This window comes from Dromaius novaehollandiae, chromosome 18 (assembly GCF_036370855.1).
Source record: "Dromaius novaehollandiae isolate bDroNov1 chromosome 18, bDroNov1.hap1, whole genome shotgun sequence".
In the NCBI taxonomy this organism is placed as follows: Eukaryota; Metazoa; Chordata; class Aves; order Casuariiformes; family Dromaiidae; genus Dromaius; species Dromaius novaehollandiae.
This window is the reverse complement of record NC_088115.1, coordinates 14,059,893-14,075,503: the sequence shown is the minus strand read 5'-3', so window position 1 is coordinate 14,075,503 and position 15,611 is coordinate 14,059,893. Positions and strand designations below refer to the sequence as shown.

Below are 15,611 nucleotides of genomic sequence, written 5' to 3'. Positions count from 1 at the left end.
ATGGGGAGGAACCGCCCCTCGGCTTCACTGCCCCCTTATCCTCATTGGACCTGCTTGGAGGGAGGGAACAAAGTCTCCCAAGAGGCGGTGAGTCCTGCAGGCAAGCCATGGAGAAAACTCCTCCAGCAACTCTGCAGCACCTTGCTGCGGAGACCTGGGAGCCTTCCCCCTCAAGCCTTCCTCCACCTCCTGGCTGTGCACAAAATCTACCACTTTCCTCTAGCCCTGGATTTCTCAGCTCTAGGGACAGCCCTCCAAATAAATGTCTCCCTCAACTGGTCCTGCTCTCCCACTGGTTTCTATTTCATCTCTCCTCCACTGTGGCCAACCTGGCTGCCACCTGTCACCAAAAAGGAGCCTTGCTTGACCCCCATCCCTCCATCCCGCAGCAGCCAGAGGTGATGCTGGGGATCCAGGGATCTCCCAGGAATGGCAGGAGAAGGCAAAGCAGCTGTAGAACCCTCCCCACATCTAATGCTGTGCTGCCTCTGAACTACAACATGAACAGGCACATTTTGGGGTATTTATGGCTTATAAAGAACATCATCTCAAGATAAATACTGGAAGCCACCTAGGGATGTACGTATGTGCCGGATGGTGGGCCAAACTCTTCCCAGCACAAAGACGGCAGGGAGGGCGGGTCATGAGGGACTTGGCTTCGAGAAGAAACCCCCTTTCCCTTCTCTCTTCCCTCCTTCCCTTGCTAATACTCACAGAGACGGCTATTTTCCCTAACATGTCTTCAGGAATCGTCAGGCCTTTGTCAATGACGTGTTTGTAGAATTTGTCCAGTGAGGTATCCATCAGCTCCATGCAAATCCACACATCTCCCTGGAGGAGAAAGAAAGTAAATATCTGCGCACTAGAACAGACCATCCTTCCCTTTCATGTGCAAAGGTCTTCTTTAACACTTGCCCCTTGCTGGCCCATTGACTCTTCTCTGTCTTTTAGAAGTCATTCAGCAAAACTCCACTGGCCCTTATCTTTCTCCCCCTCCAACTGGAAGCAAATGCTGTCCACCTTTACTAACATTTAGGGTGAAACTGCTGCCGTTTCTTCCCAAAGCAGAGTCCCCGTAATTTGGGAGTCCTGAAAGTTAATGGGACTGAGGCTACTAAGCACTCAGGTCACTCCACAAATGTTGAGCCAGGAAATGTTCAGCTCCGCAGAGCTGTGCTTAAATTCTTCAATAAGTCTTGCTCTTCAGAGCTTCTCCTCCATGTGGCTCTCTCATTGCAAGTCAGGACAATATTAGCACTGAAGGATCACACTGTGAGTCGGTGCCCTCGGCACCTGGTTGTCCTCATCAGTCAAACCCCTGACCAAGTCCAAGTGCCCCAGTACAGGGGCCTCTTCACGGCCCTCATCTGCTCCTCCTCGTGTGGGAGCGTGCCTCTCCTTGCGTGCCAAGAAATGACCCTATGTAACATGCTTAGGCAGAGACTGAGCAAAACCAAATTCTACCAAGTCTTCATGTCTAGAGGGAGATTAAAGCCCCTGGCATGGGGACTTGGAGGGAGTCCCCGTCAGAGCCTGGGATGGATCCAGCCTCCCAGACAGAGAGAAGAACTGAAAAGGACTTTCGATAGAGCCCAACCTCCTCTTCTCTAGCAGTGCCCACGAGGGGCCTCCCGAGCCCATGGGCTGGGGGCAGGGCAGGGGGTCTCCAGGATGCCATACCTCTCGGAAAAGCGCCCCATAGAAGGTGACAGTGAAGGGGCAGTCTACCGTCCGCATGGAGATATCCAGATCCATCAGTAACCTCTTCTGCTCCTGGCTGTTCACTGTGGCTCGGATCCGCTGGAACACAAAGCATTTCGGCATTGGCTGTCGGCGTCTCCGCAGAACGCGACCTGCGGCTGCACGGGCACTCATGCCGCCGTGCCCAGTGCAGCCCAGTGCCTTGACGCCACGCCTGTCCTTTACCCTTTTATCACACCCCTTTGTGCTACCCCTTTATCACACCTCTTTGTGGGAGGCATGGCAGAAGCACACCATCCACAGCGGGAGCACCGCTGTGCCACAGGAAGAGATGGAGAAGGGGTCCTCACACATCACCCCACGCTGCAGGCAATTCTGCTCTTCCCTGCTCATGCCACTCTTTTCACAACAGCCAGAAGTTGCTGTGGTTTGGGAGAGGAGGAGGGTGCAGGAAATCAAATTCTAGGCAGGTGGAAACCCATGACTTCTGGAGCTGCAGAGCGCATCTGTTCACATCAACAGGGATTTTGGACACGAGACAGCTCAGGCCTTGCAGCCAGAGGCCGTGTGCTCCCCACAGCTTTGGAAAACAGACATGACATTTCCCAGTCTCCCAGGCAAGAGATGTCATTTATGTGAAATATCTGGAGATCCTCAGCTGCGAAGTGCTACACAGGGGCACGACACAGTTCAGCATGGGCCACACATACAAATTCTAGGCTCCTTGGTCAAAGCCACTTAAGGTGAATAATGTGGTGGCATTAAATTGTTCAGCAACACAGATGCAAGAACAGGCTTGAATGTTCCTGCCAACCCCTCTTCACCCCTTCCACCCTACTTAGAGAGGTCTTTTGCAGTTTGGTGAACACCAAAGCAAACAAGAAGACAAAATGCACAGCATGCAGGCCCTGAGACACATCCCGGCATCCACAGCAAGGGCTAGTCACAGACTGAGGAGCTAAGACTTTTCTTTCAGTTTGCGCATACCTTTCAGCTCTGCACCTCTTTTTCATTTTTTTCTTATTCTGAACAGAAATTAGAGCTAACATTTGGCCCTGCAAAAATTGCCCAAGACACAAATCTTTCCATGACTATTTTCTTAAACTGCACGCTTATGAAACAAAAGTATTATTTTTCATAACAGCATCTACAAACCTCTGTTATGACCCTACTGCACTAGACATTATGTGAAAATCCCAACAAAAAAAGTTCCTGTTCCAAAGAGACTTCAAAAGTCCCAGCCGAAGAATATTATATTATGCAATCTAATTTTGAGTACACTGTTACTTACAATTACAATCACTGTCGTGCAGAGCCCTGAATCTGAGGGTATACTACACTAGAAAAAAGTACGCACATTTAAAAATGACAGCAAATAGCTTTTAAAATCCGAACGGAAAAAGAAATGTTGAGATACAGATGAACGATACATCTGTATGCACCACAGTGCTAAAAACAGGTTAAGTATCATACTTTTAAAACATATCCCTTTTTTTGGTTGAACAGGGCCCAACTCTACCTTGGCATTATTGCCCCCGTGTAGAAAAAGGATTTCCCATGGGAAGAAGTCATCCCCAGCAAAGGCATGCATGAGAACAAGCAAGTTTAGAGACGTGCACGAACGAGAGCTCAGAGGGCGTCCACACACAACGACACACACAGAAAGCACCTCGGGAGGCTCACTCTACCTTCACTGCCATGATCTGCCCGCTAGGCATGTGCCGCATCTTCTCCACCACCCCGTACGCACCTCGTCCCAGCTCGGAGATGGGCTCCAGGTCGTCGGCTTTCACCTCAAAGTTCTGCGGGGGGAAAAAACGTCAGTGGCAGGAGGGCAGGCGGTGACCGCGCGTCGCCACGGCCGTGGCGTGCACCAGGAGCTGAGCACCCCCAAAATCGAATCCCCTCCCGAGCCGCTTCATGAGGCTAGAAACAAAGCCATGGCCTTTGGGGACCGTCACGAGGATTAGCTGCCTGGCAATAGCTCCGTGGAGGTCATGCCTTACAAACGCACAACAGCCCGTGCCTCTGAGCACCCGGACAGGGCGAGGACGAGAAGGATTCATCCCTCCTGGAGCTGCTCCCGTAGGCAGGAGGTCTCCAAGCCCGGCCACGGGGACCCAACCAAGCCCCGTCCAGCCACGCGCAGCCGCCTGCGCTCTCAGGCTCAGTCCTGCAAGCGCGGGGATGGAAAACGCCGAGACAGCTTTCCCCTACAAATTGCCTTGTGTCTTTTTTTTTTTCCTTTTTTTTTTTTTTCCTTCTGTCCTCCTCCCCCAAACAACCATGGAAATATCTCCAAATGGATTTCAGGCCTGGAAAAGCTTATTTCGCCAGACCTGTAGATGGGCCAAATACCAGCTGAGTGTGCCCCGTTTTTAAACCACAAAGGATTTATTTTGTCTAGCATTCGAGATCCCTTTCTCCCGGCCGCGCACAAAGCATGACTTTGTTTTGCGCCCTGCATTCTAACCTGCCCCTCTCCTTTCTGCCGCGATACTGTGCAGCGACTCTATTTTTTTTGCTTATTATTATTTTTGGACGTTTCCAATGCGCCTTTGCTACTAAAACGGGCCATTCTGTTTGCTGCACAACCACATAAGTCAATCACCCTACAGAAAGAAGCGGGTTATAATGAAGCGATTCACGGCGCATAATCCCACACCGCGTTTCGCCGGCGCAGCACAAAGCCCGGCAGCCCGCGACGTGCTGCCTGGAGGGGCCGCGGGCCGCGGGGGCACACGCCACACTGCTGCACGGCCCCGGCTCCCGGCGAGCCGCTCGCAGCCGGAGCCCCGGCTAAGGGGCTTGTGCAACGGCGGAGATCGGCGCATCTCTTCCTGCCTGACCCCGCTGCTACTCTGCAACGGGCCCTCTCCGAGAAAGCGCTTTGTCTCTCTCGGGGCTGCTCTTAAATTTAGCAGCAAAGATTAAGCGGAGCGGGGGGACGTGGCTTTCTCTAGGGATCAGGGATAAGTTTGCAAAGGCCTGCGGAAGAGGCGATCACATCCTAAAGGAACTCGACCGGACAAACACGTAGCCGGTCCGTACGAAATTCAAGCCGGGGCAAGTCGCAGCCTCCGAGGTTGCCACATATCTGGACACGCGAAAAAGCCGGAGCTGTGTGGTTGTGTGCCACTTCACACCGCCCAACACGGGCTTTCTGCCTCCGTGCACGGAGCCTTTCTGGAGCGCTGCAGCTTTTCCTCGTCCCGGGGACTGCGGGGGGAGAAATGATTTTCTTGGAAGAGGCGCCCGCTCTAGCAGCAGGCGTTTTCGCCACCGCGCTCCCGCGCCATTTTGCTCCAGCGGCATCTCACACTCTTTCCACCTTCCAGCCCCTGCTCTATGCCAGGGAAAATACAAAATCCAAAATGAAAGAAAAGCATCCAAAGATAGACATTATAAAATGCCGTTGGATTCGTATTTCACTTCATAAATTAACTCACTGACACCGAGGCCTATCTTTTGCACCTAATAAATTTATTGCCTAGCTTTAATGTGCTTTTATGAATGCTGCTGTGCCATTTTCACCTATCAAAATAGTTGTCCTTGGTTTTGTTTTTTTCTGCTGTATTTTTATAACATCAGAGGGAATGGTTTCCATGCTGCCACCAGGACTTGCTTCCAGGACAGGAAGATCTACCCTGAGTTAGACTCCTGATGAGAAGGCCTTCAGTATGAGCAAGGGGAAATACTTTGGATGAAGGCTTTAAATCAGCAAAGGAATTGAAAAGGAAAGTAAAGTCTGCAGTTAGCAATCCTGTTGTTTTGTAATTGATGTTTCCAGGGGACTAGCTGCACCTCGTTGAGGCAAGGCAGGAATTTCCAGATCTCAGATGTACCTGTGTTCTCACCAGCTTTTTTTTGCTTGAACAAAAAGGAGGGCAAAATGTCTGGGGGTTTTTTCCCCTAAATAAACACAGTGCCTGATTTTTATGTACAAAAAAATATCACGAAGGCTGTACATACATAGGCACCAACTGTAATGCTGTATTTGAGCAATTCCAGTGATCTCAGCGACTGCAGAAAGATTTAGGGACTCCTTTCTCCCCACATAGCTATGTTGAAGGAGATGCAGCCAAAGCTCTTTGAAAACAGCATGCGATCTTGGGTTATAACCATGAGGTATTGGAAACATGTGAGCTGGGCCTGATTTCAGTTTAGAAAAGCCTTCCCTCTGCGCTATGCTCTGCCTTTCTCAATGAAGTGCGTTTGCAGTGGAAAATGTGAAGGGACCCCAGTGTCCCGTCTGGAAACACAAGGGGAGAGCGCAAGGAGACCCAGGACAGACCTTCCCGAGCTTCGTCAGTTTACGAAAATGCAAAAGGGCAATTCCTGCCGGGGCCCCGCTCAGCGGCGGGAGGCTGCACCCGACCCGGGGGGCTCGCCGGAGCCCGGCTGCGCATGACCGCCTGTGCGAGGAAAAGCTACCCCGAGTCCTTCGGGGGGGGGGGGGGGGAAACAAGCAAACTGCAACCTGCACTTGGCCACCTGTCCCTTGGCAGAAACGGCTCGGGGTTAAGCCGGGCAGCTCGGGCTCGGCACGGCCGCTGCCAGCCGAGCGCTCCCCGGGCTCGCGCTCCAGCTGAGGGACGGCTGCTTTGCAGCGGCGCCTGCCAAGAGCGGCCCCGGGCCAGGGCTGAAACCGGGGGAGACACTCCAGCAGCTGGAGGGGGCTGCCAGGGCTCGCGCGAGCCCAGAAGAGCAAACTCCCCGGCTGCCTCTTCGGAGCTCTTACTCCTCCCAGACACTCCGCATTCGGAGCAGAGCGAGGCGAAAGCTTCCCACGCGGTGCAGGGCTCAGCAAGCAGCACCGCACCCCCAGCCGCACTTTGCTGTTGATAACACCAGCCGCGTGCTGCCAGGGCGTTAGGTAAGATCCAGGCGAAGGTGGCACAAAGCTCATTACGCTCAGTTATCCCCGGGGGGGACAAAGGGGAGTCACCGGGGGACGTTCCTCACTGGAGGATCTGCTTACGTGACGGCCTCTTGCAGCTATGTTCCCCGAGCCAGCAGAAGACCTGGCACCCTCTCATCTGCTGGCTGGGCCCCCCCGTTTCATGCAAATGTGCCACATTTTTTAGGCAACCTGTGTTTATTAACCTGCTCCTTTTTATCTGAACCTAGTTGGGAAGAAATCCCCCGAGCAGCCCATCTGGAGAAGCACCCAGTGCCACAGCAGCTCGGCAAGGACGGTCACCTTCCCCCAACAGCCTTCTGCTCATCGCAACTCCCAACCTTACCTCCTCGCCAATGGAGATGCAGGCTTTGGAGTCTAGATCTCTGGGTGGCCTGCGGGAGAGAAAAGGGAAAACATGTAAACTGCTCCTTACAAAGATCTTTCTTCCCTTGAAGAGTAACTATCACGGCCACGGGGTCCCCAAGGCTATCCCCTTGCACCAGCAGGTCTCCTGGCTTTGCAGGATCAACAGACACTGCCAAGATTCACAACGTCCCCCCAGAAAGGGGTCAGAAGGGAAGGAAGCTGCTGGGGCTGGAATTTCACACATCTGCATCCAACTCCCACGCGAAGGGACGCAGGGAGATTACTGCCTTCAACGGGCTGAGATCGCAACCGGTTCCTATGGAAGGAAAGCAAGGCGGAAAGAATCCAGTCTCTGTCAGCCTGTATAAAAAATGGAGTAGAGGTCAAAAACCAAGCCATTTCCTCTTTTTTTTTTTTTTTTTTTTTTTGCATAAGATATGGGAACGGTTTTCAAAAGCATCTAAGTTTAAAGCAAAGAGATTCATTTAAGTCCTACGCTTTGCTTTATTACTGTCTCTGTCTATTTTGGGAAACTGTTTCTTAATAGGCCATGATAGATGTAGGGGTGGTTTTTCTTTTGAACAGTGCTTTCTGCTGGACACGGATCTCCTCTGCTCCAGCCCTGGACAGACGAGTATTCATGCCAGAGAAGGCAAGCGCTCCTTGTGCACGCAGAGCTGCAGTGCTCCAGCTCGGACACATCTGGCTGCTGTCAACCCTGGTCTCTGCGCTCGTGGTCGGCATGTGTCCAGGAGCGTACGGATTGATGGCCCATGCGACTGCTCATTACCTGACTTAAGCAGACAGGTTAACAGTCTGCCTTCTCCAAAACGTCTCTAGCTGGCTGAACTGCCTGATTGATCGACCTGGAGAAGCGAGGCCTTGGCCTCCTCCGAGCTGTGGCAATGGCATGCGCCAAACGGCTGCCAATTTAGCTGGGGATGTAGGAGGGAAGGAAGAGGAACAACTGGCTTTCTGCTAATTTATTTCTGGAACAGGGTGATTGTCCTAAAATTATTCCCACATGAGGACAGATGGAAAAAGGCTGTGAGTAGTCCCCACATCTTAGCAGAAGTGGGCTCCAACATCTGTTGACTTCACAAGACCTCCACAGAAGTCCAAGAAGAAAGTGTGATTTGCTGGCAACAGCTGCTTCAGGTCACTCAGAAAAAAAGGAAAATAAGGGTCATCCGCAGCAGAAACCAAAATCACTCTCTCACTGACCAGGGCAGCCAACTTGATTTTCACCCCTCCAGGAGATGTGACTTTGCTTCAGCTTTGGCCACTCTGTCCTCCCTGATCCTCCCGTCTCTCTGAGTTGTCAGCAGCCAGAACCCAGCAGATGAGCAAAGATGGCCCAGGGCAGGGCCGGGGCAGTGACTTGTCGCAGCGTTGGGCAGGTGGGTTTATTCCCATCAGGCTGGGCCGCTCTGCCAGTGCAAACAGATAGCCAAGCGGTGACAGGTGGTGACGAGTGCTGCCGACCTCCCGAGCCGGGGCGGCACAGCCCTGGCCACCACCGCCGGCCCAGGTCATGCAGCTGCCGTGGGAAAGGGCTGCTCCATCCAAACTCCTTCCGGCCCAGCTCTAAGGGGGTGCAGAGCAACAACCCCCCACCTCCGAACTCATGAAAAGAGTAGCAAGAGGAGCTCATCCATCATCAGCATCTTCACACCGAATGGCAACAGAGGCCATTTGGCGTTTCTGCCTTGAGTCAGGCTTTCCCAGCATCACCCTCGCTTTTCAGATGATGGTGGGATGGAAATTAGATCTCCTAACACAGTGGCGTTGGCCACTGAAACTCAACAAGTTAAAAGACAGAGGATTACCATAATAACTAATCAGTGGCAGGCAACATAACGAGTTGGGAAAAGATTGCTCTGTCCTTTCCCTGAAGCAAGACTCCTGCTTGCTCTCCAAAACTGCTGAGCCCCACACGAGCCCAGCCTCCCCACGAGCTGCTGCCGCCGGCCCCTCTCTCGCCCGGATGCCACCGCGCGGGACCGCGCCGGGTGTTTGCTGCTCTGCTGCATTCCTGCCCCACCTTGGGAAGCTATCTGAAGCCTTTCAGCGTTGGTCAACAGAGGAGGGAGACCAGCAGACGGTCCAGCGGCAACGAAAGGGAGCTGGCACAAGGGATGAGGAGAGACTGCCTCGTATCTGGAGCTACACGAGAAACATGAGGGCTGTTTTTCTAGGAGAGAAAGCAGCCCAGGGCCCAGAAAACAACCCAGTGTCCCAGCAGGAACTGTGCAAGAAGGGCTGAGAGTCCAGAATAAAGGTTCAAAACCTGAAGGATGGGAACTCAGTGCCCTGGAAAAGAGCATCTCCCCTGCTGAAAGACCTCTCTGAAGTTAAAGGCACTTTAATTGCAGGAAGAGCTCCTGATCTGACGGAGGGAGAGGGGGAGTTGTAGCTGCAGGCTTATAATCAGGGTACCAAGCTGGAACACTGATTTCCCCAGCACTTGGAGGAAGCAGAGGGTGGATACTGGCAGGCACGGAGGACTAAATCTCCTGTTTATTATATTAACTATGATCTTTCCTGACAGTGCCAAAATTAACCCAGGCAGATTTGCCTCTGTTCCTCGTGATGGGTCTCAGTCATCCCAGATCTCCAAGCACCAGCCCTGGTCCCTGCTGGGACACGGCTTGGCCATCGCACGGTGGCCGCACAGCCGCCCGCTCTCCGGCAGCCGCGACGCAAGCTCTAGCAAACTGGAAGGCAGCTTGGGCTCGTGGTTTTCTTTTTATTCTCCCTTAGCGTTTGGAGACTTACGTGGAGCTTGTCTGTGGTTGCTCAAATGCTTCTTTAGGAATTTTCAGCCCAGGGTTTCTCTTCTTGCCTGTGAAACAAGCAAGAGGCAGACTTAAAGAAAGGCTTTTTTTTTCTTTTTTGGTTTTAATTTGCAAAACACAGCTTGCCTATATTTGTTGACCTTATTTAACATAAATGCCAGGCCAGACTAGTGGTGTAGACTCAGGGCACAGAGTTCAAAACATAAAGTGCCTTTGTTCAGTAACGCTTCATTTAGACCTGCAAGGTCTGGCTGCCAACTTGGTACAGAAAACAGGCAAGAGCTCTGGCAAAGGCAGGCCCTGTGAAAATGCAGAGAGAAAGGTATTTCTCCTTCGCCAGCCCTACCCACATAGGATCTCTTAGACTGTTTCTTAGACAGATTTTAAACCATTCCAGATATGCAAGTGTGAACTCTGGCAGGATTTAAAGTCTTTTAAAATTGAATCTGAAAGTCCAGAACCAGATTCTGATCCTGTTTAAACTGCTATTTCACCTCGTGGTCATTAAAGCTGTGCAAACCCACCAAAAATAAAGCAGAAATAAGTTTTCAGGCTGCAAAACCATTTGTTTCTGTTCACACTGACCAGCCAAGCTTTTCTGAGCTGGATAAAACTCAAACTCCGAAGCAGTTCAAATGCAGGCTCTCCTGTAAATGGGGTCCAAGTCGGCAGATGTAAGAGCCAGGCAGACTAGAGAAACACAAGAACCCTTTTATGACTAAACATATACAGCCACATTTCAGCACGGGGTTTTGAATTCGTGGATAAAATAACCTGAAACATAAGTCATGTCACCAAAACCCCAAGGTAAACATCTGGCTGTTTGGGTGTGTAATAAAATCTGTGGTCCCCAAAAAAGCACAAGCATCTAATTTAGACTTTAAACATTTTTAACCTAACAATTTATATCAATTACTGCCTTTCTTTTAAGCATGATTTCTACTCGCTGTTCCCAACACTCTCCTTCAAACGTTACCTATGCATGTTTGAGTTTGTTTTTCCTCTTGACACAAACTCAGGTCGATAGATGCCTGCACATCCCAGTGCCGCAGGGGTGCTAGATCAAAGGACAAGTACCCAGAACTGAAAATGACCTTTTTTGAAGCAATAAGCCATTTCAGATTGCCAATCTTCTTTTCTAGTCTGCTCCAAGAGACAAGATCACGCTCGCTCTGTTTGGCAAGGAATAATTCCAGCATGGGACAGGCATTACAATCCAGCTGACACTTTGCGGGAAAAGCATTTACTGGAAACTACTGTGCACACTCGCTGTTGTTGTCAAACATCTACAGAGCTGCAGACTTAAATAGGAAGAAAAAAGCCAGTTCTCTGCTCCAAGGAGCTTCCAGTCTAACAGAGAAAAGGCCACATACAAAGTTAAAAGAAGCAGGATTACTCAGAGGCATGAGGAATAGCTCTCAGATTTCCCAAGAGGTGGAAGCTGGTCTGTAGGGAAGCAAAAATAATTATAAGAACAAGCGCAGGAATTTCTACAGTTAGCAGAGCTGTTCATTTGACCCTTTTATTTCCAGTTATTTTCTTAATTGTATTACAAAGCTCTGTAGAAGGCAGAACCAAGAATCAAGCCCTGCTGTGCTGGATGCTCCAGCTACTGCTTGTGCCCAAGCCGTGGTCAAGTGCACGTTGTGTCCAGCAGGACAAGAAATTGGTAACAGCATTCTTGATGTCATCTTGTTTTACCAAAAAAAACCCAAACCCAGAATCTCAAAAATACAGGCCTTGCAATGCAAACTAACAAAAATCCAATTTCTTTGGCAATCTCTGAGTCTGCCATCCCAGCGATCTCTCCGCCTCCAAAAATCTGCCTCCGTCCTCCGCAAGCCCCACTCCCCTCGGATGCGGATGTGCTTGCAGGATCACACATGCTGCGCCCGCGTCTCAGGAACCTGCTCGCAGGCAGTTCTGGGAGGGTGAAAACGAACCTGCTGGAAATCAACCTAATTTGAACACGGACCAGAACAGATTGTGCCACATTTAATCTTATCGTGGTTCACAAGTGGTGTCAGCAGAAGAACTAGGTAGCAAAATGCCAAACCCAAATAAATATTAAAAGCCTTCCGCCTTCTGGTGAAATAAAATCTGCACTTTGGGGAGTTTATTTTCCTTGCCTCTTCTTAACAGAATACAATATTTTGAAACTTTGCCATTTTTTTGAAGCACAATCTGTTCACATCCTCGAGTTGCCAAGACACAGGCACAGTTTAACGTTCTTTGGGGTTTTCTTTTCAAGAATGAAGAAAGCAACAACAACGACAAGAAGAAAACACGGGTTTCATGACAGCACCAGGAGGAGGAATTGCAAACCGGAATTACCGCAGCCGGCACTCACACCGGCAGCACCAACCTGACACTGCCTTAAAATCCGGAGCACGGCGCGGTCACCCTCACCACTGTGCACAGGGCCAGGTCTGGGCCCAAATCGCTCCAGATGCCAGGTCTCCTTGCATACAGGTTAGCAAAAAAAACCCAAACATGCAAGCTAACGCCTATCACTTGGAGCATGTGGATTAGGGAGAGAGCCTCTTTCAGCAGGGCAGGAGATGCAATGAGCCGTGCACCTGCGTCCGGAGGGACCGATCTTGCTGCACCCCTGCGTGAAATCCCGGACACCTCCATGCAAACACACCCGCGGTGACAATACAGAACATGCTGCCCCTTTTCCAGCGCTAAATTCGCTCTACATAAAAAATACACGGGAAAGGCACCACAGCAGACCCCAGGCAACGGAGGCAGCGATGGGCTTCTGCTGCAGACGCGCGTGCCAGCACCCTGCATCCGCACCAAGGCTCCAGGGCCGGCTCGCCCTCCCTGCAAGGAGCTTCCCCCCAGCTCAAGCACTGATGCTTGGAGTGGTTTTTTTTTTTTTTAATTGGAAGCCCCAAGATCCGTCTTCCTGAATAATAACTGCCAAGCAAGGATCCTTCTGTCAAAGCCTTCAGTTTAACAGAGAAGACGTAGGCTTTGGAAGAATACACTATATTAAAATTGCAATTTGGAGCAGGAAGCCATTTGTAAGGAGCTTCAAGTGTGGAGGCTCTTCACTTTCAGACAATTATCAGTAACATACAAAATTTGATGTTGCCTACTCCATCCACCAGAAAAACAGTATATTTTTCATGTTTTTATGAACCATTATTATTTTTAGCTTTGGTTCCTGAGGAAAACCACGGTGTGGGCGCATTTGTCAGCCTGGGTTCCTTGCAATAGCTTTAAATCCACTGGCCAATTTCAACCAAAGCTGGCAGAGAAACAGAGAGACCGCAGATCGCATAAAAACAGGTGACTAAAGAAAGAGGTCCCCCAACTCGGAGACAGGTCGAAGCACAAAAGCGGCCCGTGCTGGACACCAGGCATCCACGTACAAGCCGTGCTAAAGCTCCAAGTGGCATTCAGCCTTCGTGGACACCAAAATACTTTGACCATAATGCACAAACCCTCCAGGGCCGGAGCATCAGTAGTCTGGGGGGGTTGGCTGCAACTCCTTGTTTGCAAGAACGCAAGCCCGCGGGTGCCATCGTACAAAGCATGAAGCCGAAACGCGGCTCCTTCTGCACAAGGCTCACAGTCCTGGCTAATTAACAGATGTGATCATACATCTGCTTCCAGACATCCAAAAAATCATGTGTTTCTGGCATAAACAACCACTGGTGGCTTTCTGGTCTCCGAGCCTGTGAGCTAAAGCTCATTTTAGAGCTTGTCCCTGCAATTTTCTGCACGGAGACTTTCACAAACACTTGACTCCAAAAGCCAATTTTTCAGAATAATTGAGGAAAAAGAGAATGGTTTTGAGCAAAGCAGAGAAACAGCTTCAGAACTAGGTTCTGATTCAGCAAAACATTCAGGGTGTCCTTGACTTTAAGCACAAGCTTAAATCTACCCCCGTTTAGCAAAGCAATTACCCACAGCAAGTACTGAACCGAGCGAAGCTAGAGAAGTTGCCACCTTTAAAAAAACTCAGTGCTTAACAGAAAAGTCCAACGACGTAGACAGTACTAATCTGAGGTGTTAGTTACAACATCACTGCAATTTTCTCTGCGACAGCTACGCACATTATGTGCCCTAAAAATGGGCATTGACTACACCAGTCCAGGGAAGTCAATGCTGAGAATAAAATGAGGTCTAAAGGCAGAATTATAATAGGAGCAAGAAAAACTGACTTAGCAAAAACACATTACACACTTCCCTGTGAAGGTCTTAAACCCAATTCCTGAGGGAAGGGAGAAAAATACAGCTTCCAATAGGCTTATTAACCTCTTTCCACTGCCACTGACAGATCGTACATAGAGATTAATGTTGCTAGCCCATTTCAATTAGCCCAATGTTAAATATCAATATTAACAAAGGAAACTTCAAAGTTTCACTGAAAAAACTGTAGGAACCATAACAGAGAATAATAAAGAAAGGAAAGACAGAGGAATTCACTACCCACGTGTGCTGTAACAGAAAATAAACTTTTACTTCTGGAGGACAATCCCATTCCCCAGTCTCCGGACTTTTCACTGCAGTCAAAAACTTTTTATATAATCCAAAGTAAATGGTTTCTTGCCACAAAAGGCTCCCACTTCCTTCAAAGGATATTAACCAGTTCTGTCTTCACCACAATTTATTATTAAAGCCATGTTCAATAGTCATGGAGCAACTCTTTCTCTCAAATAATACTCTTTAGCATACGAGTCGCTGGTAGAGTTTCACAGGAGGGAAATGCCTCTTTCTCCCACTTTAGAAAAGTGGCTCATTACTATTCCTGGCTTTCCTAATGATTTTTTGTCTGCTTTTCTTGAAAGTTATTGAAAGCCAAGTTATCTGCCCTTTCTCCAAAGGGAGTGAAGTTTTTTGTCCCGGATCCCCAAGAAATGCCCTGCAGGAGACAGCTGCTCAGGCACAGACGTGGTTGTTGAACGCAAAGGGCATCTCGTTCCTGGGGCCCAATTCCTGCCCGCATTTCAGCAGTGACAGGTTCGGCGTTGTCACTGGGCAGTTCAAGCCTTGTGGGCCAGGAGTGGAAACACCCAACCTCTGAGAACGTCACCCATTAACACGCCTGGACCACGCACAGAGCAGGCTCTCGTGGTGCAATTTGGGGACCTGCTGCAGGAGACAGAGCAACCTCATGTTCAACATCACTCTCACACAAGGTGACCAAAGAGGGTAACACCCCAATTTTTTAATATGAAAAGTATTACAGATCATCTCACATGTTTATTATTTATGTTTGCAAATCACTAAAGGTTAACACAAGAGCGATGGTCCCAGCTGCTACAAGCCCACCTCGAGACACGAGCGGACGCACTGGCAGGTGATGGACTTGTCTGTCTCACACCGTCCTCGGCTATCGTGCTCCAGCAACTCATCAGCCACTCATTAATTATCGAGGTGAAAGGCGCTGAATTCTGCCCATGTCTCTCCACCAGGGAATGCCACCGCCGAGGAGGCCCCAGCCAAGCCCGAGGACCGCAGCGGCGTGGCACGTTCCTGCATCCCCGCAGGCAGCACCCGCCACCTCCAGACTAAACAAGTCAGCGGGCAGAGGCGCCTCGTGCTCCCGGCCAACGCGCTGTGCCTAAGGATGAAAATACACACAGATAACAACGTGTGTTTAAAGCGAGCGGGCTGCAGGGCTGAGGGAGCAGGCACGCTCCCGGGACGGGACCTGGACTCTTCGCAAGCTGGCTCTAGTCCAGCTGAAACTTCAATCAAGCCCTCGGTCAAAAAGAACAAACACAAACAGGCACAAATCCATGAGCTAGCGACTTCTGGTTGTTATATTAGCACAGATTTATCTTCCAAGGCTGCCACCCTCCCGCAAGAGCCCACCCGCCCTC

General features: G+C 50.2%; 1 protein-coding gene across 1 annotated transcript in view; it reads right to left on the bottom strand.

The window, feature by feature from the left end:
* Positions 1-15,611, bottom strand: part of MAP2K6 (mitogen-activated protein kinase kinase 6) — a 51,863-nt gene that overhangs the window by 18,735 nt on the left and 17,517 nt on the right. The window contains exons 2-6 of the mRNA XM_026099020.2: positions 9,749-9,815; positions 6,948-6,996; positions 3,390-3,503; positions 1,681-1,800; positions 715-831 (exon numbers count right to left, since the gene is read on the bottom strand). Coding sequence (XP_025954805.2) covers positions 715-831; positions 1,681-1,800; positions 3,390-3,503; positions 6,948-6,996; positions 9,749-9,815 — 467 coding nt within the window. The remainder of the gene's footprint in view (positions 1-714; positions 832-1,680; positions 1,801-3,389; positions 3,504-6,947; positions 6,997-9,748; positions 9,816-15,611) is intronic.